Here is a 27310-nt window from a genome sequence, read left to right on the forward strand (position 1 = left end):
CATGAGATTTATTTTGTAATGAACTTTGAGAATAATCTCTTCGGAAGAGCTTTCAGACATAATTATTTTAGATTTTTAAAATTCTGCATCAGCTCCTGTGGTTCCTCATATCATAGTTTAAGAACCCTAGTAAGACCATCAACCCCGTAATATTTGTGGTCACTGACAAGAGGAACATACACAAAGCTCAAAGCTAGAACTAGAAAAAAGAGGAATAAAAAGCGGAAAAGTCTAAGAATCAAGATACAAACATTCTTCTAGATTTCCCACTAAGGAGCTATTTAACCTTGCACATATTTAACCTATAAAGACCACAGCTACTTCGTCTCTGAGAGGAGTTTGAATTAAATGATCTTTAATATTTCTATTATCTATAAAAATGAAATATTTTATAAACACTGAGGTTAAAAGACTTTTTTATAGTGAAGTTAGGAAAGCAGTAGTAAAAGTAAAAATGACAAGCTGCATTTCTAATTCTTTTTTTTTTTTTTAAGATTTTATTTATTTATTTGACAGACAGAGATCACAAGCAGGCAGAGAGGCAAGGAGGGGAAGCAGGCTCCTTACTGAGAGGAGAGCCCAATGTGGGGCTCGATCCCAGGTCCCTGGGATCATGACCCCAGCCAAAGGCAGAGGCTTTAACCCACTGAGCCACCCAAGCGCCCCTGCATTTCTAATTCTTAACAAGGATTCTATAACAGGTTAAAATTATACACCAAGCTAGGATAGAACCTCTAATAAAGTAACCTAACAAATTGAATATGTCAATTAACTAGAATTTAGTGCACTAAGTTTAGAATATGGGGATAAATCACAAGACAGACTGAAGTCTCAGCAAGTATCTTCTGAGGTACGGGTTGGCAAAAGTACAGCCTACAGCCCATCTACTTCTATAAATCCAGTTTTACTGAGCCCAGCCATTTCCTGTCATCTACAACTGCTCTAAGCCTGACAGCACACTGAGTAGCTGCAAGAAAGACCACTGGCCCACAAAGCCCAAAAGTTTCTAGCTGGCCCTTTACAGGAAAATTTGCCAACTCCTGTTCTAGGGTGCTATGAAGAAAGTAAATTAAAAGTTGTTTTTTAACATTTTGGCTAATGTTCAAAACAGAATGACCCAGAAACCTTTAAAGTATTGTACATGTAAAAAGCATCAGAAAGATCTTAAATTTTGAAGTCAGAAGTCCCTGGTTTTTGCCCCAATTCCAACTGTGGCAGTTATGGGATCTTAAACAAGTTATTTAAAACCCTCAAGTTTATCTTTCCCATCTGTAAATGGAATTTGAGGCTACTGAAATATATAAACTGGCTAGTACAGAGCCTATAATATAGCCTTAATCAATTTACTAAAACCGTAAGAAAGATGGAAAACAAATGCACTTTTCTTTAACCCCCTTCACAAACTGACAAACACCACCAAATGAGGAAGCTAACATTTTCATATCGGATAAACCAAAATCAAGGGGGAAACCCCTGCCCTACCAAAAGCTTTCACAACTAGAAACTAAGCCTGAAAAACTAAAAACTTAGTTTTTAATAAAATTTTTAGAAGACAATATAGGATGGGACTAAGAGAAAAAGAAATACCCTCTGTTTCTTTGGTAACAAGGCAGTGTCCCAGGTAAAAAGCAAAAACAAGGACTTTAAATATCACTTAACTAGAATTCTGAAACAACTTTAATAAAGACTGTAAGTTTAACAGGGCACAGGAGTCCTATTTAAATCATTTCTAAGGAAAAGAATTATCCAAACATGGGGTTTGTGTACATGTCAAGTTTTCTTTAATTGGATTCAATTTTCAGACTGGCATGTTTGCCCTCAAGATCCTGTATTTTTTTTTCCATAACATTTATTAAATGTCCCAGTTACCTGTTTCATTGTTGATGATGTGTCTCCCGACGAGGGCAAGGACCGTGTCTACCTTGACTACCACTCTACCCCAGTGCCAGACAGAACCTGGCACAGCAAATACTGGCAGACCCACTCACTGAAGAACTTGCTCTCTGTGCCACCTACTGGCCTACAGAAGTAACAGCTCTAGTAAATCCCAACTCTGGAGGGTCCACCTGTATCCATTAAAATCATTGCTTGGAAGAGAAAAATGTAATATAATACGTGTAAAAAGTAACAATACAGAAAAATTAAGAATAAGGTTACTATCACAACTGATTCAGTCCCCTACACCTTCTAGGAACTATAAAATGGATCACGAATATCCAAAATAATGACACTGAGGTACTGCCAGATTAAAAATTAAAGTTCCATTTTTCATATTGTAAAGACAAATGTTTACTGACAAGAAAGATAATATTCCATTTGTCAGGAATTCTTGTTAGCAAAAAAAAAGATTTTTTAACCAAACTTCTTTCAATAACATCTCTGAAGAATTTTACTCCTAATGCTTTGGGATTTTGTTATCAATAATCAGAAAGTGCTAACACTCTCCCACCATCCATGCAGTAACATACCTACATTCCACAGCCTTAGTAAACAGACCTTTCCTGATATCTAGGCCTTTGTATGGCAAATGTGTACCTTAGACTATGGTGACAAATTTGTTGGTAGTTACAATAATAAAGATACTGTTACTCTAAATCTTCAAAACAAACCTGCCTTAGAATTCTAAGACAGCTAACTGAATCAAATTTGTTTTTGTTCCCTTGTTTTTTAAAAAGTAAAACAACAAATCCTCAGACTACCCTATACTCCAATTTATTTGAATTTACTATTGGTGCAGTGGCTCACAAACATTCTCCAATATTTGGAATGACATTAACATCAATATCGGTACTAACCTTTACCAACACACCCCACAACTATCTTCCACCCTTCTCTCAAACCTGGGGTTAGGAGTAGAGATGATCTATACAGTAGTTTTATTTTTAAATACTTATTTATTTGAGAAAGAGCGCGAGCGTGCACATGCACGCATTCACAAGCAGAGTGAGAAGCAGGCTCCTCAGGGAGCAGGGAGGGGATCGAAGGACCCAGTGATCATGACCGGAGTTGAAGACAGCCACTTAAACCAATCGAGCCACCCAGGCAGCCCTAGTAGTTTTTTTTTAAGATTTTTTTTTTTAATTTATTTGACAGAGATCACAAGTAGGCAGAGAGGCAGGCAGAGAGAGAGGAAGTAAAGCAGGCTCCACGCCAAGCAGAGTCCAATTCGGGGCTCAATCCCAAGACTCTGGGATCACGACCCGAGCTGAAGGCAGAGGCTTTAACCCCCTGAACCACCCAGGTGCCCCAGCCCTAGTAGTTTTATGGGACAGAAAAATTGAGCACTGTGTATGACAGCAACTGCATAGCATATATGTGCATTTTATCCAAACACTTATCAGGACTGCTAAAACTAGATTTTAAAAACAAGAGTCTTTTTTTTTTTTCTTTAAAGATTTTATTTATTCATTTGACAGCACAAGCGGGGGGAGCAGCAGGCAGAGGGAGGGAGAAGCAGGCACCCCACAGAGCAGGGAACCCCAAGCAGGCCTCAATCCTAAGACCCCAGGACCACAACCCTAGCAGAAAGCAGACATTTAACTGACTGAGCCACCTAGGTGCCTCAAGAGTCTTGTTTTATTTAAAATGAAAAAATTACCGGATTTGATGGCGTCCCTGTTGATTCACTGCTACTGCTTCTTTCACAACATATCTCCCTTATTACACATAGAGCAAGGCTTTCATCAAAGGAAAGGGAAATACTATCAGACTTGTGGCGCTTTCTCTGCCGTTCTCCAGGTAATTCATCTGAATGTTCTTCTGGATACATAAAGACAAAGAAGTTAATTAAAACCCTATACTGTGATTCATTTAGCAAATGAGCTGCCGTAAGTACCTACTTGTACCAAAACTTTATTTCAATGAAATTAAATAGAGTCAATTACTACTATTTCAAAGACAATCAGTTTTACTGGTTCTGTCCAACTAAGAGCTATGACAGAATGCTGTATTTTGGGGGCACCTGAGTGGCTCGGTGGGTTAAAGCCTCTGCCTTCGGCTCAGGTCATGATCCCAGGGTCCTAGGATCAAGCCCAGCATCAGGCTCTCTGCTCAGCGGGAAGCCTGCTTCTCTTTCTCTCTCCGTGCCTACTTGAGATCTCTTGTCTGTCAAGTAAATGAATAAAATCTTAAAAAAAAAAAGAATGCTGTATTTTTTTTTAAGTAAGCACTACACCAAATGTGGGGCTTCAACTCATGGACCCAAGATCAAGAATCACATGCTCTACTAAGCCAGCCAGGTACCCCTAGAACACTACATTTTAAAAAATCTTTTCAAGCTTGTGGGGTATGTGGCTGGCTCAGTAGGAGGAACATGTGACTCTTGATCTCGAGGTCATGAGTTTGAGCCCCACATTGTGTGTAGAGATAACTTATGTACATATGTAAATAAACTTTAAAAAAAATTTTTTTTAAGCTTCTTTCTGAATGTCATCTCCATTAAGTCACAACTTATTTATTTTTTTTCAAAGATTTTTTATTTATTTGACAGACAGAGATCACAAGTAGGCAGAGAGGCAGGCGAGGGGTGGGGGGAAGCAGGCTCCCTGCTGAGCAGAGAGCCCGATGCGGGGCTCCATCCAGGACCCTGAGGTCATGACCTGAGCTGAAGGCACAGGCCTAACCTACTGAGCCACCCAGGCGCCCATATCACAACTAATTTAACACATGTAGAGCTTTCATGAACCAATCTAAATTTTTGTTAAAAGCATACTGTAGTATTACGCTTAGCAAAATAAGTCAATCAGAGAAAGATAATTATCGTATGATCTCCCTGATATGAGAAAGTTGAGAGACAACGTGGGGGATTTAGGGGGTAGGAAAGGAATAAGTGAAACAAGATGGGATCAGGAGGGAGACAAACCATAAGAGACTCTTAATCTCACAAAACAAATTGAGGGCTGTGGTGGGGTTGGGGGGCGGGTAGGGAGAGGGTTGTTGGGTTATGGACTCTGGGGAAGGCATGTGCTATGGGGAGTGCTATGAAGTGTGTAAACCTGGCAATTCACAGACCTGTACACCTGGGGCTAATAATACATTATATGTTAATTTAAAAAATAATTTTTTTAAAAAGCATACTGTAGGATTTAAGATTTGTTTCTGAAAAGAACGAAAAATGTTTAATTTACTTAGATGGTCTTTTTTTTTTTTAATGATCCACCTATTTTAGAGAGAGATTGAGCAAGCATGAATGGGAAGGGCAGAGGGCGAGAATCTTAAGCAGATTCCATCCTCAGCACAGAGCCCGAAGCAGGGCTGAATCCCATGACCCCAAGACCACGACCTGAGCTGAAACCACGAGTCAGATGCCCAACTGACTGAGCCACCTTGGCACCCCCTACTTACCAGGTATACTTAACATTGCACAATTTCCTCAGTACCCTGTATTTTAATAGGAATCAAAACCAGTGATGGTTTCTTTTATTTTAAATAATGAATTATCTCTGACTTAGAATGTTACCAAATCTGTCAGGAACATAAATGAGTCTTACCATGTAGTATATTGAATATAAAAATAATTTCCAAGTGAATTAAAGAGCCAAACACAAAGAATAAAACCATCCAAATACTTGTAAGAGAATTTTTTTATAATACCAGAGTAAGGAAGTATAACACTGCAAAGCTCTCAAGAAAAAGTTTACCAAGATTAGACTATGTTGATTAAGGTTTACACAGCAAAATAAAACTTAAAAAGCAAATGTCAAACTGGGGAGAAAATATCTGCAACATACATAAAACAGTTACTATCCATTACATACAAGTTCTCCCACCAATTAAGAAAAACAAAACCTGATTTAAAAAATAAAAAGTCAAGGGAAAACTGGGTGGCTCAGTCAGGTAAGTGTCTACTTTGGCTCAGGTCATGATCCTGGGGATCCCCTACAGGGCTCTCTGCTAAGCAGGAACCTGCTTCTCCCTATCCTTCTGCACCCCCTACTCACACATGCTCTCTGTCTCAAATGAATATAAAAAAAAAAAAAAATCTAAGATATGAAAAGGCAATTTACAGAATACAAAGAACTAATAAACATATGAAAAAATCTCCTATCTCTTACTGACCAAGGACATGCAAATTAAAACAAGATACCATTTTTCACCCATAAGAATTACGAAAGTTAAAATGAGGGAGAGTTTCAAAAGATTTGAGAGGACATTTTTATACACTGTTGGCAGAAATGTAAAATAATACATTTTGTGGGCAACCTCTATCCTAGAGATTGAAAGAGAAATACCTGCATAACCACAAGGATGTATGTGGCAAGGTGTTCACTGCAGCCTTGTACATAAGTACCAAACAGGGTTATAGGATTAAATAAACTATAATCCATATGCCTGAAATGGGTACAACTCGCACACCTCTGCTCACTCCATTTCCTTCTCTTGACCTTCCTAGCCAGAAGACCTCTTTTTCCTCAATTCCCCACGGTTATATCCTCTATTTTAAGTAATTCTGTGTTGATCTCCATAAATAGATCAAAAAGTTCTTTTTTTTTTTTTTTTAAAGATTTTATTTATTTATTTGACAGACAGAGATCACAAGTAGGCAGGGAAGCAGGCTCCCCACTGAGCAGAGAGCCCGATGCGAGGCTCAATCCCAGAATCCTGGGGTTCTGACCTGAGCTGAAGGCAGAGGCTTTAACCCACTAAGCCACCCAGGCACCCCTAGATCACAAGTTCTTAATAAAAGTTCTTAGTCATGTTTGTATGCCCTGCAAAAGGTGATCTTGGTTGAAGCCTAAACCATGCTGATTCATAATTTTTACCTCCATAAATAACATTTGGGGCTTTTTTTGTGACTATTAAAGTATTACTCATTATAGAGATCTTTAAAAAATAGAAAATTTTTAAATGTATATCAACTGTAGTACTACCACTGAGATTACCATTAAAATTTTACTGTAATAATTTTCCAGTTTTTAAAATTTCCTTTTAAAAATGTATTTGAACCACACTAAAATGTACAATTTGGGAGTGGTTTTCTCTGAAATCTTCTTTTACATTACTTTTAATGGCTGCAGAAGATGGTGTCTGTGACATAGGTTCATACAAAATTTATTGTTTTTTTTAAAAAGATTTTATGAGCAGGAGGGAGAGGGAGAGGGAGAAGCAGACCCCCAGTGTGCAAGAAGCCTGACACAGAGCTGGATCCTAGGACCCGGAGATCATGACCTGAGCCAAAGGCAGATGCTTAACCATCTGAACCACCCACATGCCCCTATACTGTTTATTGTAATTCAACAATTTAGTCTATAAATCTGAGCACCTGCTTACTGTCTGGCACAGTGCTAGACCATGGGTATACAAAAGTGAAGTCAGCCATCATCCCTGCCACCAGTTTAATTTCAAATATCAAGGCAACTGAAACATAATTATTTATAAGCTATAATAAGCTCATTATATATAAGCTATATATAATGAGTACTATGAGAAAACAAGCAAGGAGCTAAGGAAAGGAAGAGAGAATAGCTTTTCTGGCTGGTTAGAGACAGCCTCTCTGAGAAGGTCACTTTTAAGCAAAAACAGAAAAATGAGGAGCTGATCATATAAGCAGAGACAGGAAGAACTGCTGGCAGAAAAAAAAAATCTGTCTGCAAACACCCTTAAAGAAGGAAGAATTTTTGACTTGAGGAACCAATTAATTAGTACAGTGGAAACAATAAAAGTGGGGGGGAAAGGCCAAAAACCAGGTTAAAGGTAGATTTTTTTTTTTTAAAGATTTTATTTATTTATTTGACAGACAGAGATCACAAGGAGACAGAGAGAGAGGAGGAAGCAGGCTCCCTGCTGAGCAGAGAGCCCGATGCGGGGCTCGATTCCAGGACCCTGGGATCATGACCTGAGCCGAAAGCAGAGGCTTTAACCCACTGAGCCACCCAAGCGCCCCAGGTTAAAGGTAGATTATGGCCTTGTAGGCTGAGGGAAAAAGTGTGGTGTTTTAAGATTCTTCTTTCTTTCTTTGAGAGAGAGAGAGAAAGAGAATACAAGCCAGGGGGAGAGGGAAAAGGAGAAGCAGACTCCCCACTAAGCAGGGAGCCCAACGTGGGATTGGATCTCAGGATCCTGGGAGCATGACATGAGCTAAAGGCAGATGCTTAACCAACTGAGCCACCCAGGTACCCCAAAAAGTGTGGGTTTTATCTGAAGTAACAAAAGCGGCAAGTGGGAAGAGTTACAATTCAATTTACCTTTTTCCATCTCTTTCAGTACTACATGATGGAACATAAAAGCAAGAGCAAGAAAAATCAGAATGCTGTTGCTATGGACAAAGAAGATATGGCAATAGCCTGAACTAGAGTGATAACATTTTCTACCATATATCTTCAATTATAAATGATGCTATAATTAGTGTCTCTACATATAAAATCTTTGAATTTCTTATTATATCTCTATAATAGATTTCTAGAAGTACAGTTACCGGAATAATAAGAACTACAAACCTTTTTATAATCCATAAAGGTCTAATACCACCAACTTATACCAACAGATACACCAATAGTACATCAGTACCAATACACAAGCTAACAAGAATGAGTCAAAAATTCATCTCTGCTAATTTGATAGCCTAGGAAAGACACTTCTGTATTTTTTTATTGTGTATAAAGCGAAATCACTAAAATCCATCCCCTCCCTCCTATTTATCAGTCATTTGTATTTACTATGAGAATCTTGGGTTTTTTCCCTTTTGGCTATATGGATTTTAGTATTTTAATCAATTACAGGGGATTTTTTTTTTTAAGATTTATTTATTTATTTGATTGAGAGAGAGCATTAGAGGGGAGAAGGTCAGAGGGAGAAGCAGACTCCCCATGGAGCCAGGAGCCCGATGTGGGACTCGATCCCAGGACTCTGGGATCACGACCTGAGCCGAAGGCAGTCGTTTAACCAACTGAGCCACCCAGGTGATGCCCTTACAGGGGATTTTAAAAAAAAAGATTTTATTTATTTGACAAATAGAGATCATAAGTAGGCAGAGAGGCAGGCAGAGAGAGAGGAGGAAGCAGGCTTCCCACTGAGGAGAGAGCCCAAGGCGGAGCTTGATCCCAGGACCCTGGGATCATGACCCAAGCGGAAGGCAGAGGCTTTAACCGACTGAGCCACCCAGGTGCCCCATAGGGGAACTTTTTATGTAATAAGGGTATAGCACTGTCAAGTTTAAGGTGAATATCCTTCAAATACATTATCTCATTTCTCTTTAAAACTTATTTGGAATTCATTTTGGCATATGGTACAGACAGAACTTGTTTTTTCTTCCCCAGATAACTAACCATTTGTTTCAGTCCCATGGAGTTAACAAAATATCCTCTGTCCTTACCGCCCTCTGCCCTCATGTACACTCTAGTCCAGGTTTGTTGATTCTATCTCACTGATCTGCTGAACTCTTCTTTCATCTGAATCATACAGTTTTAGTCAGTATGACTTTTGACCAGGCAACAGCCTCCTCCACTACCTTTTCTCTGTAAAAATATTTTAGCTATTTTATCTCATCTTCAGGTCTAAAGGTTACTCATTTTGCTTATTTTAAACTCAGTGGTGGTAACTAAGGACTAAAATAAGAGTTTATACACTTGTTCTCTATTACCTTGAATAAGAGGCTGCTGGCTAACTATGAATTCCAGTGGAGCCCGGAAACTGTGCCTGCTATAGTCAATCGGAAAAATGTTGCTAAGAAAGCAATTTTTAAACCAAATAAATCACATAAAATTAAGAATGAAACTCAGAGGGGCGCCTGAGTGGCTCAGTGGGTTAAGCCGCTGCCTTCGGCTCAGGTCATGATCTCAGGGTCCTGGGACCGAGCCCCGCATTGGGTTCTCTGCTCAGTGGGGAGCCTGCTTCCTCCTCTCTCTCTCTCTCTCTCTGCCTGCCTCTCTGCCTCCTTGTGATCTCTGTCAAATAAATAAATAAAATCTTAAAAAAAAAAAGAATGAAACTCAGAAATTCACCTAAAGAAAAAAAAAGAAAAAGCACAATTTCATTAAGTCTAAATGCATTAATTTTATTAGAGAATAAAGAGTAAAAAGCTGTTTTAAAGTGTTAAATAATCATATATACCTGTCTCACTAATTGTTCTCCTTCTAGATGAGGTAGATGGTCTAGAAACCAAATCTGAAGATGAAGGTTTCTCTTCCTGCAACTCTTGCACAGGGTCCTAAGCATCCAAGAGGGGGAAAAACAAACAAAAACGAACTTTTAACACCAGGAAGCTAAAAATAATTAAAAATAACCTAACTTTCAAGAAACATCAAACAAGAATGTGTTCATTTCAAAGATTACCTTTCGATCACTCCCACCTTCAAGGTGACACCTATTTTCACTCACAGATGTGCCTGAATCTGATGATTCTGATGGGGGGGGATAAACAACATAACAACAGAGAATCACAAAATAGGAAAAAAAAACTAGTCTGTCAATCCAAGACAAACTCCTTACACAATTTAACCTTTCAACAAACAGTAAATGTGTATCTCCCAGGAGCCAAACCCATGCTAGATACTGGAGATGTACATAAGATAATTCAATTTTATTTTAATTTTTTAAAGACCTTATTCATCTATTTGACAGAGATCACAAGTAGACAGAGAGACAGACAGAGAGGAAGGAAGGGAAGCAGGCTCCCCGCTGAGCAGAGGGCCCGACGCCAGGCTCCATTCCAGGACCCCAGGACCATGACCCGAGCTGAGGGCAGAGGCTTTATCCCACTGAGCCACCCAGGTGCCCTAAGATAATTCAATTTTAATACAGAGTAGTTTTCATTAAGAGTAACAAAAGTATAATAAACAGGATAAAAGAAGTATTATAAGGTAAATCAGTGAAGAGCACAGAGCAATGATTATTTGGTAGGGACAGGGCCGGGTCTGAGGAAAAAAGAATCAGAAATAGTTTCACGTAGTAGAATTTGAAGCAACAGGACTAAAAAAAGGCTATTCCAGACTGAGGAACACCCTATGAAAAAAGCACCCAGAAATGAATTACCAATGCTTTGTTGTGGGGAATTACAGGGAGTCAATCATTCCTGGTATACAAGCAGGATGACAAAGGACCCTGTGTGTCTTGTGAAACTGCACAAGGAAGGCAACAAAGCTGCACCTTTGCCCTCAAGCCTGCATCATCGCATTCCTCCCAGCAACACTTCAGAAGCTGCCCTGTGGCACTGCTGCAGCCACTCACCATTAAAAAGGTTTAATCCAATAGATAGAACCAATTTGGTAGCTCACAGCAAATTTTTTATCCAGGGAACAATAAGGAACCCCTAACTGGTCATTTTAAGCAGAGGAGCAACAAATTACTTTGGCAAAATAGAAGAAAAAGAGAGCAGAGGCAGGGAAGCCAGTACTAAACAGTTACAGCAATAATACAAATGTCAAAATATTAAAGCCTAAACTAAGGCATGGAAAAAAAATCAATTCCAGAGAAGTTAAAAAGGTAAAAACCAGCAAGGCCTGGTGTCTGATATAAAAGGCAAGGGAGGGGCACCTGGGTGGCTCAGTGGGTTAAGCCACTGCCTTCGGCTCAGGTCATGATCTCAGTGTCCTGGGATCGAGCCCCGCATCGGGCCCTCTGCTCAGCAGGGAGCCTGCTTCCCCCTCTGTCTCTGCCTGCCTCTCTGCCTACTTGTGATCTCTCTCTCTGTCAAATAAAATAAATAAAATCTTTAAAAAAAAAAAAAAAGGCAAGGGAGAAAGGTGTCAAGGACTCCCAAGATTCTGCCCTGGATGGATAAATGGGTGGTACCATTCACCAAGAGAGAAACTTCAGAAGGTAAACAGATTAAGAAGGAAAGATAATGAATTAAGTGGATGAAACTCATTCAGGTAGATGGGTTTAATTCATAGATGGATGTACAGACCTAGAGCTCCCAAGACAAAATTTCAGATAGGAAATATGCAGTTGCCAAAGGTCATAATTAAATACTCTTTGTTATTCCCTTGGAAGCATTTTCATTTTAAAAGGTATGTCAGGCCCATGCATCAGTATTTTGGAATTATTCACATTATCATAATAGTTTCTTTATATTATGGGTTATGTATTAAACTGATTTTAAGTTGTACATATAGACAGGTTATATTTTGTTTTAATAGAAGACCTGTTACAATTCAGATATAATAAAAAGGAAGTACTAGGTGTGACAGGTTGAGAACAGTTACAGGAGTTCTTTTTTTTTTTTTTTTAAAGATTTTATTCATTTATTTGACAGACAGAAATCACAAGTAGGCAGAGAGAGAGGAGGAAGCAGGCTCCCCGCTGAGCAGAGAGCCCGATGCGGGGCTCGATCCCAGAACCCTGGGATCATGACCTGAGCCGAAGGCAGAGGCTTTAACCCACTGAGCCACCCAGGCGCCCCGCAGTTACAGGAGTTCTAAAGTTAATTCTACTAACTAAAACCTGAAACAAACCCAGAATGGAAATAACCTAAGTAATCTACAGGTTACCATCTCACTAATATAATTTTCCTAGTAATCTAACAAGGTTTCTTTACATGAATGAATGATCACATCAGGGATAATATTTAAGAAAACTGAAAATACTACTATAATAATATAGTTGTTTGTCTTATTTGCCTTCATTTGATTTCATAAAGAGCTTTGTAAAACATTAAAACATATCACCCGTCTAACAGTCACTTTTACTCTAAGATAAGACAGTGATGCCCTTTTCTGGGTCTTAAGTCCTAACTATGGAAGAGGATTCAACTCAACACATTTATTAAACATCCTATTAATAAAATACTGTAGTGTTGATGCATAATACAAACCTGATTAGGATACAAAAAAAAGAAATACAAACAAGTATAATAAAACAACTTAACAATAAAGTCTCAATACAGACTAGTAGAAGGACAAAACAGTGGCCAGTTCACTGCAGGAAGTAAACAAGCTTCTGAGAACAGTTTTTTTTTTTTTTTTTAAGATTTTATTTATTTATTTGACAGAGAGAGATCACAAGCAGGCAGAGAGGCAGGCAGAGAGAGAGGAGGAGGAAGCAGGCTCCCTGCTGAGCAGAGAGCCCAATCCGGGACTCGATCCCAGGACCCTGAGATCATGACCTGAGCCAAAGGCAGCAGCTTAACCCACTGAGCCACCCAGGCGCCCCTGAGAACAGTTTTTAATTGTAATTCAAAACTGGGCTTTAAAAGGTCTATGGCGTGTTGGGAGCCAGCTCCTACTGCTACTCAAAGCAAACTGTGTATCTTTCTTACCAACTCCATATATGTAGCCTGAAAATGGCCAAGGTGGGAGTTACTTACACCATGGAACTCAGCAAACACCAAAAATCAGGGCTTTTCCCCCTGAACAGTGGGTTGCTAAACATTTATCAGCATATCACTGTATATGTTTATCTCTCTGAAATAAGAACCCAATGCTTTCATCAGAGTATCCAAGGAGTATGTAACCCAAAAATAACCAGTTAAGAACTGCAAGTCTGGGCACCTGGGTGGCTCAGTGGGTTAAGCCGCTGCCTTCGGCTCAGGTCATGATCTCAGGGTCCTGGGATCGAGTCCCGCATCGGGCTCTCTGCTCAGCAGGGAGCCTGCTTCCTCCTCTCTCTCTGCCTACTTGTAATCTCTCTCTGTCAAATAAATAAATAAAATCTTAAAAAAAAAAAAAAAAAAGAACTGCAAGTCTACGGTAAGGAACTTAAATGCCACTTACCTGAATAAATTGATAAAAGTTTTGTCTATTATAAAAAACAAACAAAAAAGGGCTCATCCATTCAAACTGTCCTACTTAGGTATCTGTATTACTTCCCAAGCCTTTCAAAACATGTTTCAAGGTTTCATCATATGTTGAGTAAGCATGGCCTTGAAATTATCTACCTTTCAGAAACAACAAATGTTGGTGAAAAAGGAACCCTCATGCACTGTTGGAGAGAATGCAAACTGGTGCAATCACTATGAAAAACAGTACGGAGGTTTCTCAGAAATCAAAAACAGAATCATCACTGATCTGGTAATTCCACTACTGAGTATTTACCCAAAGAATACAAAAACACCAATTTGAAAAGATATATGCAACATCATTTACAATAGCCAAATTATGAAAGCAGCGTAACTGTCCATCAATAAATAAATGGATAAAGATGTGGTATATATATACACAATAGAATAGTATTCAGCCATTAAAAAGAAAAGAAAGAAAGAAAGCCTGCCATTTGCAACATTATGGATGGACCTAGAGAAAATAACGTTAAGTGAAATCAGTCAGAGAAAGACAAATATCACGATTTCACTCATATATGAAATTTAAGAAACAAAACCAAGAAAAAAGAGACAAACCAAAAACCAGATTCATAACCATAGAGAACAAATGATGGTTACCAGACGGTAGGTGTGTAGGGGAATGGGTTAAACAGGTGATGGGGATTGAGGAGAGCACTTGTCACGATAAGCAACTGCTAATGTATACGGAATTGCTGAATCACTGCATTGCAAAGGTGAAACTAATATAACACAGTATATTAACTACACTGAAATTAAAATAAAAATATAATTTAAAAATAAAGTGTTTAATAAATGTTTGTGAAACCTTCCCCCACCGCCAAAAAAACCAAACAGAAATGATCTTTCAAAACAAATTCTAATACTGATATCCCAAGGCTTAAATTGATGGAATAAGGTATTTAACTTTACATATCTCAAATATGCATTAGAACCTTAGTATTACGTTGTTTTAGTTCATGTAGTTCATTTCTTCCTGTTAAATGACTCCACATACACAGAATGTGTTCAAAATACTTTTATGGTATTCAAAATTAACTTACCATGCTGATTGACTACTACCAAGTTTCTGTAGATCATTGTATATATTTTCCTTGTAGGGAGGAAAAGAAAAAATATGTACTTTAAAATAAAAATGTACTAAACTGGACTTGACCAGACTTTTAAATACATATTAGTATGAACTATACTCTACACAAACTAAATTTTAAATCACTGTATACAAACTATATCACTGGCAAGCTTCTAGGTCCTAAAAAGCAATCATGATAATTAGCTGCACAACGATTATATACAGTTACTCTTACTAATCGCGAAGGTCTCTCCAGCTGAAAAGACTTAGTATCTCCATTTCCTGAAATGTGCCTTATTTGGACTTTACCAAAAGACCCAAGGGAATGGGTGTGAATGCAGAAAGCAGGTTGAAACATGTATTTTCAAACAGAAAGTTTTTAGCCCTGTGCTTAAAGCTTAGAAGCAGACTGCCTAAAAAGGCAGTGTGTCACACAAAACCCACTATAGGGGAACTTGATTTTGACTTCTATTAACCATGGACCAATCACCTAATGGATTTTCTTTCCTGATCTTAAAATCTATTAAAAGATTCATCTTTTAATAGATTCATCTTTTAATAAATACAGACTGAAAAGCTACTATGAACCACTGTTCTAGAAATGGGAAAAAAGGAATAAAATTGTTTCAGGTGAAAAGTATTCATCCCATTTATTAAGGTATACATGCATGCTAAGGCTCCACACAGACCGTACTAAACCAAATGGGAAAAGGAATTCCAAATGTAAGGCAAGAAAGACTGCAAAAAGTCTTCATTTCCCAGTAAAGTAATTCTAGAAATGTTATCTGGGTTAAATTCAGCTGATTAAGTGCTATAATGCTATATGACAAAATCTCTAGAGTAAGGCTCAAACTTAAGCCTTTACCACAGTGTAGTCTAAAGACTGTCTTTTGACAGTAAGTGCAATAATAATATTCTTTAACACACAGTAACTGTGACTAACATTTATTTTTAAAGATTTTATTTATTTACTTGTCAGAGAGTGCGCACGTGCACACAAGCTGGGTGGGGGGTGGGTAGCAGCAGGCAGAGGGAGAACCAGGCTCCCCCAAGAGCGAGAAGCCTGATGCGGGACCAATCCCAGGACCCTGGGATCAAGACCTGAGCCAAAGGCAGATGCTTAACCAACCATGAGCCACCCAGGCGTCCCAATTTCTTTTTTTTAAGATTTTATTTATTTATGGAGTGCCTGGGTGGCTCAGTGGGTTAAGCCTCTGTCAGGGATCAAGCCCCCCATCGGGCTCTCTGCTCAGCGGGAAGCCTGCTTCCTCTTCTCTCTGCCTGCCTCTCTGCCTACTTGTGATCTCTGTCTGTCAAGTGAATATATAAAACCTTAAAAAAAAAAAGAAGCTTTTATTTATTTATTTATATGAGAGAGAGCATGCACGAGCCAGGGGAGAGGGAGAGTAAGAAGCATGCTCCCTGCTAATCAGGGAGCCTGACTAAGGGCTCAATCCCAGGACCCTGAGATCATGATCTGAGCCAAAGTGAAACACTTAACTGAGTCACCTAGATGTCCCTGAGACTAATATTTAAATGATTCCTATGTGTCAAACACACACATTGTCTCTCTATAACCTCGACATGAGGTATTTGTATTATGTCTACAAATAGGGTAAACTGAGGCTTGAGAGAGTTATCAGTTTACCTAGACACAGCTAGTAAATGAGAGCTAGGTCTCAAACCTGGGTTTATAAGATTCCACAACTGAGATTCTAAAGCAATATGCTATATTACTAAATTAAATTTTAGCACCTTTTATATAATATAAACAGCAACAATTTTTCTCTGACAAAAGGCAGTGAAGATAGAGGTAAACTGAAATGTTTGCCCAGCTGGCTTTTTACAATACACTAAGCTGAAGAATTTACCTGTGCTCTTTCACAGAGAAGCTTGGCACTCCAAACAAATCCCCTAGAAGATCATTGGAACAATACACAATATGCTGTTGCTTCTCATCATATAATCGTTTAGTCATAATATACTGGCCAAGATAAAATATAACCTGAAATAGAAATAGGATTTCTGAGCATTAAAAAAAATTAAATGTTAGTTTCAAATACATTCAGTATCTCATTTATCTAAAAATGGTTAAACAACCTGCAACCAGACCCATAAATGTCTGAAATAACAACCATTCTTGTACTCTTAAAAAAGCTCTTAAATCTTCTCCTTTTAATCTGATGGGAGTAGACACTCTTTCTCCAACTCACTTAAATCAAGTGTGTATGATAGACTTTAACTCTGCCCAGATACCTAGGTAATACATACTAGGAAGAAGGGAAAAGGCAGCAAAATGCAAAACCAGTGAGAGCAATAAAAAGCTGCAAAATCAAAACATCAACTAAAACAAAGCAGTGACCTAGAGTCATTTAGCAAATAGTAAACAGTCCCAAACACCATACATCTCAACAGCCTCTGAGGTCATCGCGGATGAGAACCACAGGAAAGTGACCAATTATATCTACACAACAGTTTGGAAGAATTCTGTGAATAAAATAAACTCTTGAAGATGTCAATATAATCTAGGAATAATAATCAAAATAGCAACCCTGAATCATGCGTATCCAGTTAAACTCTGTATGCTCCACTAAGACAAAGAAGTGATACATCTTAAGACATCCACATACAAACCTATTAACCACCTAAATATGCACGAATTTTTCTTTTTACAGTTTAGACGTACTTCTACAAGTACTGTTTCATTCTTCTGATATTTCATAGAATTGTTTTCACTGTATTAGAGATAAGGAAATGGGACCCAGTCTCCTGACTACTAGTCCAGTTTTTTTTCTACTATCCCATACTAGCTGTCATCACTCTTCCATTTGCCCCAGAACAAAGATCCTGCAACATATATAAATATGTATATATTACTATTAGATGGTTTTGCATAAGCATTCTACACCTTTATAATGGCCCAATCAATTTTCTCCTCCTTTCTACTATTATACGCATGCCTGTTGTTTCCTTAACCAATTAATCACATGATGATAATGAGGTCAAACCCAAGTCATCAGCCCTAAATGCATCCTTAACCTTGAAAATATCCTTAATCTCGACACTTCCCTGCAAGCTCCCCTACCATCTGTAGATTTAACTGGTTAAGCAGGCCTCAAACTTAAAGGAATATTCCCTGGTGACTATGGATTGAAGATAAGTTGGTAAGTGGAAAGGAAGAAGAGAACCTACACACCTACCAAACATCCCTAAAGGAATTTCACAAAAAGTGTGGCTGAAAAGGAAAATGGTGCAGAGTCTCTTCCTGACCCACTATCCTGATGTAGGTAAGTTACTTCAGTGTTTTAAGCAATCTGGGCCCCATAAACTAAGTGGGAGAGATGGGGGGAAAGGCATATTTCATTCACAATGAAATTTTGCCTAAGATGGCCCAATCTCTCACTGAAAATCATGCTTCTGTGCACAAATTTAAAGCTAGAGAACATTACATTGAAATGTACCCATTAAATAGAACATATGTTCATGAATCAGCTCACCTCTATCCCAGAAAGATCAGTATACTGTACTCATGTATCTCTAGTGCAGAAGTTCTTAACCTGGGATCCATGGATGCCCAAGAAGTCCTTGGATAGAATTCAAGGGGTCCATTAATTTGGATGGAAAAAAATTTTCTATCGATATTTTCACTAACTTTTAACTGAAATTTAGCTTTTCCTATTATGAATATAGGCAACAAACCACAAAGTATTAATAATACCTGTGATTTCTGTCACCAATACAAATCACAAGTGCTTTCACATCATACTATGCTTACTGTAAACATCTGAAAATACTAACTATACTCCTCACTACTTTGAAATTACATTTATTACATCTGCTGCTAAATCTTTTTATTTAATGTGTTAATTAAAAAAATACACTCAAAAGAGCACATATATCACAAAATTGTCTACTATTTTGATAACTCTTTTACATAATTTGTTTCCTTTGTAATCCTATACATTTTGGTTCATGCATTTAGAAACAGGATTCTGAGAAGACTACCAGTCTGCCAAGTGTGTCCATAGCACAAAAATGCTAAGAACCCCTACAGAGCCTCCCTCTGTCTCACAGTTCCTAGTGAGAAATGATATTCAAGTATAATTAGAATTTCAGCTTTAAATTATAGTCCAAATGACAATACTTCGTATTACTGCTTACTAAAAAATCCCTCAATATAGCCAATTTCTCCCCATGACTACATGTTATTAGCAAGATATTAGTTATCTTGTTAACTCTTAATTTAGCTTACCTCTTTCATAGTATAAGTGTCTTTTTGTGCACCAACAGACTTTAACAACTTCAAAAGCAAAGGCTTTGGTCTAACCTACAAAGAACAAAAAGCTGCTATTATACTTCCAAAATTATTCCACAACTGTAAGCCCCACAGCAAGCATTTCCATGAAGATTTTCAGTAAAGGTAGGAGTTATATTTAACATCTCACAAGGTTAGAACTCAAAATCTAAGTCATAATGTTTTCACTAAATGTAACAGTCTATAGAAACTGAGTATCAGACTGTCAAGGCAATTTGGAAAAAAATGCTGAGATTTCATTACTATGCAAATAATCACAGAATCCTCAAGTATCATTAGTTGCAATCAAACATAGTATCCATGCCAAGGCAGTGAAAATTAATTCTCTTTCCTCCAGCCATTTCTATTATCTGCTTAATACCTTACAAACTTAACTATAAATGGAATTCTCCAATGAGATTACCATGAACTAAACTGCAAAAGCCAAGAGAAAAGGGTAAGTCTTCAGGGTAAATCTGTTTCCCAATCTTTTCTTTCCACACATCAGGCTCCTAAAAGCTGGAGGATTTAAATAACTAACAAGGATAATTAAGAGCAGATCTGAGGCTGCAACTCACAACCCTCAACTACAAATCAGCATTTTCTTCCTACCACATCATGCTGCCTCTTAGTGGGTCTACTTTTCAAAGACCTACTGACAAACACTTATTGAACTTTTACCATGCACCAGACAGTGCTAGGTATCATGGAGGGGGGGGGGGGGGGGGATAAATACAACAGGAGTTGTATTCAAGGAACCTACCAACTAGATCAAGGGCCAATTTTTTTCTATAAAGAGCAAAATAGTAAGTTTTAAGCTTTTCCTCCCAGATGGTCTAACTCAAAAGTACAGATATGTAAACCAAAGGCCATGACTACATTTCAATAAAACTGTATTTACAAAAATAGGTGGAAAGCCAAATATGGCCCACAGGCTATAGTGTGCCTGACCCTGATCTAGAGGTTTTGCAAGTGGTATTGAGAAATAACTGTCAAGCAGGCAGGAATATAAGATATTCTTTCTCCCCGTTGCTGCATCAAAATCTTTAAAGCTCAGGTGTTTTTTAAGATTTTTATTTATTTATTTGACAGAGAGAAATCACAAGTAGATGGAGAGGTAGGCAGAGAGAGAGAGGGAAGCAGGCTCCCTGCTGAGCAGAGAGCCCGATGCGGGACTCGATCCCAGGACCCTGAGATCATGACCTGAGCCAAAGGCAGCGGCTTAACCCACTGAGCCACCCAGGCGCCCCTAAAGCTCAAGTGTCTTTATAGCTTGCCACCACCACACAGACTGGTGCCTTTGTACCTCTCTTCAAGATACTCCAGTCCTTTGCCTAACTTTAAAATCTAACAGTATCTCAGTTTGGAATCTAACTCTCAAAAGCAGATTTAAGAAAATTGCCTATTTCCAACTAATCAACAGACTATATTATTTAATAACCAAAAAACTGGGCACCTGGGTGGCTCAGTCATCTGCCTTCAGCTCAGGTCATAATCCCGGGGTCCTGAGAGCCCCAATCCAGCTCCCTGCTCAGGGTGAAGACTGCTTCTCCCTCTCCCTCAGCACCCTTCTCCTGCTCACACTCACTTTCTCTCTCTCTCAAACAAATAAAATCTTTAAAAATAATAATAATAACCACAAATCTTAAAATACACAGTAAGTGCAGTATTCAATCATTAACTACAAACTGTGTTCTGATCACACCTTTTTGTGGGTATCCTTACACATACACTTTACTTTCAGGCTACTTAAAGAATGAACTCTCTCTTGAGAGATAAAAAATTACTTTTTTTCCCCTCTTAAAATTTTATGTATGTTATATTAAGTTCAAACTTCACAGAACAACTCAAAGTAAAAATCTGCAATAGAAAGCCATCACTTTATTAAGACCTAAAAGACATGCAATAAGAAAACCATAAAAGAAAATACCATTCTTAATCTTACATTTAACAACAAAAAGATATATTCCAGATGAAGATCTAGATGTGAAAATCAAAAATACTACCAGAAAATACAGGACTATAGCTGTATAATCCTGGGATGGGAGACGTCTTCCAAAGCTTGATATGAAACGCAAAAACCAACATGTCAATAAATTTGACTTCATAAAAACATTCTCAATAAGAAAAACACAACAAAATTAAATGCAACCTTTTTAAATGATAAAAGTTACATATATTTGGGTGCCTGGGTGGCTCAGTTGGTTAAGAGAATGCCTTCAGCTCAGGTCATGATCCTGGAGTCCCAGGATCGAGTACCGGGGGAATCATCTCCCTCTGACCCTCCCCCCTCTCGTGCTCTCTCTCTCTCTCAATTCTCTCTCTCAAAAAAATAAATAAAATCTTTAAAAATAAAATAATATAAAAGAAGTCTGAATATTAATTTCTTTAAAAAATAAAGTTACAAATATTTGAAACACACCGAACTACTAGAAATTAAGAAAAACACAATAAACCTAAAGGAAAAGTAGACGGACAAGACCAAGCAAATCCCAGAAGAAATAAATGATTTAACAAATGACAATATGCCCAATCTCAAGAGAGATCAGGGAAATACATATATAAACAATGATATAGAATCTTTTACCACAAAAACAGCAAAATAACAATAAAAATTGATAATATTAAAAAACTGATAATATTCAGTGTTGGCAGTGGTGTAAACTTTCACAATCTTTTGTTAGCAAGTCATGAATAGCAATCAAATATATGCACAGTTTAGGACCCAGAAGTTTACTTCTGTATACAAAATCTTACAGGAGTCACGTAACACAGGATACACATACAAAGCAGGACTATTTGTAATACTCAAAAACTAAAGGCAATTTTTAAAAAACCTATCTGAAAAAACCTATAGCAGAGGCATAAATTTTTAGAAAGGTACACTAATGCTTTGGAACACTAGGGAGCCATTAAACAGAATTCTATAAATTCATTGACATGGATGGAATATGCACCACACCTGTCTTAACAAAACATGACAATAACAGATTAAAATTTGCCCTTATATAGAGACACAGGAAAAATCTGAAAGAAGACATGGTTTAAAAAAAAAGACTAGAATTTTCAAAAGCTTTCACTTTTTACATTTCTGTAATGCCTAAAATCTTTACAAGCATGAATTGCTTTTATGACTTTTAGACATCTAATAAGTTAAATGCTGACAAGTCAAAATAGAAAAAAAAAAATCAGTCAGTAACAAACATAACTTCAGCATCCATGCTGAATGGAACTCAATTCTAAATCCAGGGTGATAAAGGACGAAGAAAATAAATACCGAGTCCTACGGTCAGCTTTTACATTTGTCCCCGGCATCAACGGCAGAATTTAAGCTGTGTACACACTTTCCCTTAGAGGACAATACTGTAAATGGGGTCTATGGAATTTAGTAGATCACCTCATAAAATAATCTTAAAAGTTACACTTGAGACAATGATACCAACCAGGGTCTCTTGTTCCGAAGCTGGAATCTGTGAGGTGCTTACAGCACCATCAGTAGACACAGACATATTGGTATTGCACATTTGCCTACAAGTGGGAAAAAGAACACAAGATAAAAACTTGAAATAATGAAACGTCTGTGGAAAAAAACCAGAGTCCTACAGAAAGGATATAAATAATGCCCTTAAGTACTGCACTTAGGAAAACCAAAGCCAGTAGTCGCAAGCGGGTCCTTACCTGGATCAGGGTAGACTAAGTGCTCTACGTCGCTGACCCCGGGTACCTATCTGCAATCGCCGGCGAACACAGCTGGGGGAAAGCGTGGTTTAAATAGCCCCAGCTGGAGACAAGTCAGGGCTTAGCTCCTCTGACTGCGTCTTAGGAACGTGTCCGAACTTGACCAGCCCAAAGGGAAACGCTGAGTCAACGTGCCCACAGAACCGGCCCAAACTCGCCCAGACACGGCGCAGGCTACCGAGCAGGCACCTGTCATTATCCGGACCGGGAGCCGGGAGCCGGCAGACCCCGGCGCAGCACACCCCCCGCCCACGTGACCTTTACCCCGACCACCCGCGGAGCCCCCCGGCCCCCGCCCGCCCGACTCGGGGGCCCGAAACCCCGCCCTCCTCCCCGGCGGCGACAACCTCGCGTCCTACCAACAAAAACCTCCCCAAACCCACGTGCCCCGCGCCTCCCCCCACCACCACCACCAAACGCACAAAGGCAGCGAGCGGGATAGAGGCTGCAAACGACTGCGCGCAGGGAGACCCAAGTCACAAAACAGACCCAGAACTGCTCACGCGCTTCCCGGCCGGTACCTGCTCTTCACCAAGCGGCGTCGTCCGCGCCTGGAGTAGGGGGGTGGCGGAGACCCTCGAGACTCCCAAGTTCCCTTCACTGGGCGCGCAGAAGCCCGACGCTCTGGGCCTCAGCGACCATTTCACTCGCGGGGCCCAGGCCCCCGGGGCGCTCCCTCGCACCAGGTCCAGAGAAGGAGGCCCCTGGCGGCGAAAGCGGCAGGACCTCAGTCAGGGGAGTCAGGGCTACCTCCGAGGCTGCGGCTCTTGCTCCATTTTCCTTCCAGCCACACAGGGCCACAGAGGCCCCACAAGGAGCCGAGCCAGCCGAGGTACGCCCGATGCGCGCCCCCTACTGCCCGAAGGGAGCGCGCCGGAAGCCGCGGCTCATCCGGGCGTTTACGCGCGCGCCCAGCCACCACCACGTTAGCCAATTAGGGGAGGGGGCTGGGCCGGCCGCCTCCGCCAAGGGGCGGCCCGGGAGCGCGCGCGCGCTCCGCTTCAGGGTGGGAGGGGCGACGGGGCCGCCGCGCTACTGCCGGGCGTGGGCCGCTGGAGCCGCTGGGGTGGGGTTCGGCCCGGCCCAGCCCGCCGCGCCTGGTTTGGCGCGCGACCCTAGGGACTTCAGCCGTTGTGCTATTTCTGTCTGTCATGTGTTTACAACTCCCGGCCGTGGTGGAAACGGCAGGCACCAGGCGTATTTAAGTGCCGCGAGCAGAAACGAAACCAAAATGAACAGCTGTGCGATATATTAAGCCCACACCGCCAGCTACTGGAGTTGTACACAAATGAGTTATTTCAAGACTTCTTTTTAAAAAGTATGATTAAAACTACTACAATATAGACTTGTAACGCGATGCATACCAGTGTTCTAGTTGGAGAAACGGAAGACTTGTGGCTCCGGTGACGGGGGGAGCAGGGGGAGACAAAGAACAGCGGTTACTTTATATTTTATACTTTTAGAATCTTTGGGTTTGTTTAGATAACATTCGTTCTCATTGAGAATATATATTTATATATCAGGGGATCTACTGAAAGACTCGCCTTGCCCTTTTGGCACATAGGCGTGGCAATTTAAAAAATGAATAAGGATGTAAGAATCAGATGGCTCAACCCAAAAACATTGTAAAAAGTCATTATGTAAAAACAAACAACAACAGAAAGAAAACAAGGTTCTTTGACAGCAAGCAATTACTTCCTTTTTTATAGGGACTTTTTTTTTTTTTAACTTTCCCTTCTCCCACTCCCTAGCATACAGAAAGGAATCTCTCTTAAACATACTGGTTACTCAGCTGATTTCATTGTTAACATTATTATCTTCAGGGATTTGGTTTGGCTTTAAAATTTTAAAAAATCTCATCTTTATCGTATCAAATACAGTGAGGTTTCTAGTTGTGAAACTGTGCTTGACACAAGATAAAATCTCAAGAGATGGAGAAAATACAAGAGAAGAACAGAAATGAGGGAAGAAGTGATAGGACTTGTGTTGGGGAGAGAGGTGGATGGGGCAAGGATTCTATCTTTCAAGGAACTGGTATTAAAAACTTACCATGTGTAACAAGCACTACCCAAGGCCACAGGTAGTAAACAAGATAGTCATACCCCAGCTGTCACAGAAATTACCCAACTGACTGAATTTCCACCCAAAGTGAATGAGGATACCACTGACAAAAAGTCTGGAGGAAGTGAAAAGTTGGCTGATTGTTGGGGTTTGAATGATGCACCACAGAACAAAGAGTTCAGTGATAGAAAATGTGGAACTGAAGTCCGGGCTACAGATGGAGCTTTTGAGAGGACGACTGGCTCAACATGTAAGAAATGGTAAGTTCTTCAAAGAAAACATTAGACTGGGATAAGGCAGCAGGGGTAGAAACAGAAAGGAACGAGGGGAATGACCAGAAACACAGACCATATAATGGTGTCGCAGAAATGGTGTCCCAAAATGGTAAGTCAAGTAATGATATCAAATACTGCAGGAGTCAAAGAAATGAGGAATGGGAAATCACACTGAATCTTCTCACTTGAAAATCTGTTCCTGTTGTTTGTGACTTTACCATTAAGAAAAAAAAAAAAAAAAAATGCAAGGGCGCCTGGGTGGCTCAGTAGGTTGAGCAACTTACTCTTGGTTGGTTTGGGCTTGGGTCATGAACTTGGGTCAGGGGAGGGAGCCCTGAGTTGGGCTCCACACTCTTGGGGGAGTCTGCTTGAGATTTTCTCCTTCTCCCTCTCCCTCTCCCCACCAACTCACTTTTTTTTCTCTCTTTCAAATAAATAAATTAAAAAAAAAAAAAATACAGACCAGCTGCTGCTTTGTCCCTGCATTCCACTATTATCCTATGTCATTCTGCCCTTATACTTACTCCAGGCTTTTCTAGGAGCAGACATGCACTTAATTTTTAGTAGCATTGCTCTTGATACCCTCCTTTGTTCCAAGAGATGGAGACACTTTGAGCATCTTAATATTCTTTGGAACCTAAACTTTGCAAGCACATCCATGATAGACTTTTGTCCTGGTCCCAGACCACTTCATACTGGCATTTATTAATGACAACTGATTAATCCTTAAAGAATGAGGAAAAATAAACAAGATTTACCTCAGAAATGGTGTGCAGAATGTTTAGAATGCTGAAAGCTTAAGAATATTTACTTGGCTGTCTAAAAGTACGGAAGTAGTTCAAATTCTGATTATCTTTTCAAATGTCTGGAGATGAATAGTGTCATTTAAAAAGCAAAATCCCACCAAATGGTGAGATTTTTGTTTTTATTTTGGGACGTAATTGACTTTTTTGTTTGTTTGAACTTGTCATGTTAAAATATGCAGAAACATCCACAGAACAATTAATATCTAATGTAACCACTGCCTAGAATTCACATTTGTCATTCCTGCTTCAGATGTATTAAAAAATGGAATATTTTTAAAAAATGGAATATTAAAAAAAGTTGAAATTCACCAATTTTTATTCTTGATCCCATTCCCATTCTTCTGTGAGGCAGCTGTAACTATCAACTTGGTGTACACCTATTGAGTCCATGTTTTTATAACACTGACTATAAATTTATGAATCTGCAAACAGGAAGTTCTGTATATGTATGTATATGCATACATATAAAAGAAATTACTGTGCCATAGGGTAGTAAGCCTTATGCTGAGTTTTGAAATCTAACAAGAAAAGCTGTATTATCTTTTTCAGTATTGTTTTGGCTGTTCTTGGATGTCACTTTTAGAATTAGTCTAAATCATAAAAAAGAATCCTATTGGAATTTTGATTCAAAGTGCTTTGGATCAATAGATTAGTTTGATGTCTTTTCAGTCTGGATTCTTCATTGTCCTAAAGAACATGACACTTTTTTTCAGGTCTCCATTTACATCCTTTAATAATGTTTTATCATTTTCTCTTTAGGACAGTGATGATTGATTTTTGTGTTTTGATCTGATAGCCATTAAAACTGCTGTATTCTGGGGGCGCCTGGGTGGCTCAGTGGGTTGAGCCTCTGCCTTTGGCTCAGGTCATGGTCTCGGGGTCCTGGGATAGACCCCCACGTCAGGCTCTCTGCTCGGTGGGGAACCTGCTTCTGTCTGCCTCTCTGCCTGCCTCTCTGCCTGCTTGTTATCTCTGTCTGTCAAATAAATAAATTCTTTTAAAAAAAAAAGGAAAGAAAACTGCTGTATTCTGTTTTATAAATACTGTTAGTTTCTCAGTAGATGCTCTTGAATTTTTTATGAAAACAGTAATATCACCTGAAAAATCATCAATTTGTCTCCTCCTTTCTTATATCTACTTTTCTTGTCTTATAACCATTCTTTTATGGAATAGTAGCAAAGATAGTGGACATCTGGGGCACCTGGGTGGCTCAGTGGGTTAAGCCTCTGCCTTCAGCTCAGGTATGAGCTCAGGGTCCTGGAATCGAGTCCTGCATCCGTCTCTCTGCTCAGCAGGGAGCCTGCTTCCCCCGCCCCCTGCTTTCCTCTCTGCCTACTTGTGATCTCTCTCTGT

The 27310-nt window shown here is 39.4% G+C and overlaps 1 protein-coding gene across 3 annotated transcripts in view; it reads right to left on the bottom strand.

Moving 5' to 3' along the window:
• Positions 1 to 23713, bottom strand: part of MDM2 (MDM2 proto-oncogene) — a 29444-nt gene extending 5731 nt beyond the window's left edge. The window contains exons 1-8 of one of the 3 annotated variants that reach the window (XM_059402501.1): positions 23337 to 23713; positions 22521 to 22605; positions 19036 to 19110; positions 16655 to 16788; positions 14755 to 14804; positions 10270 to 10337; positions 10048 to 10144; positions 3599 to 3759 (exon numbers count right to left, since the gene is read on the bottom strand). In XM_059402501.1, the coding sequence (XP_059258484.1) occupies positions 3599 to 3759; positions 10048 to 10144; positions 10270 to 10337; positions 14755 to 14804; positions 16655 to 16788; positions 19036 to 19110; positions 22521 to 22601 (666 nt within the window). In that variant the 5' untranslated portion in view covers positions 22602 to 22605; positions 23337 to 23713. Of the gene's footprint in view, positions 1 to 3598; positions 3760 to 10047; positions 10145 to 10269; positions 10338 to 14754; positions 14805 to 16654; positions 16789 to 18280; positions 18366 to 19035; positions 19111 to 22520; positions 22606 to 22755; positions 23054 to 23336 lie in introns of those variants that run through there. The other 2 variants (XM_059402502.1, XM_059402503.1) reach the window with 2 other exon arrangements.
• Between the last annotated feature and the right edge of the window lie 3597 nt (positions 23714 to 27310).

Source organism: Mustela nigripes, chromosome 6, assembly GCF_022355385.1.
Source record: "Mustela nigripes isolate SB6536 chromosome 6, MUSNIG.SB6536, whole genome shotgun sequence".
In the NCBI taxonomy this organism is placed as follows: Eukaryota; Metazoa; Chordata; class Mammalia; order Carnivora; family Mustelidae; genus Mustela; species Mustela nigripes.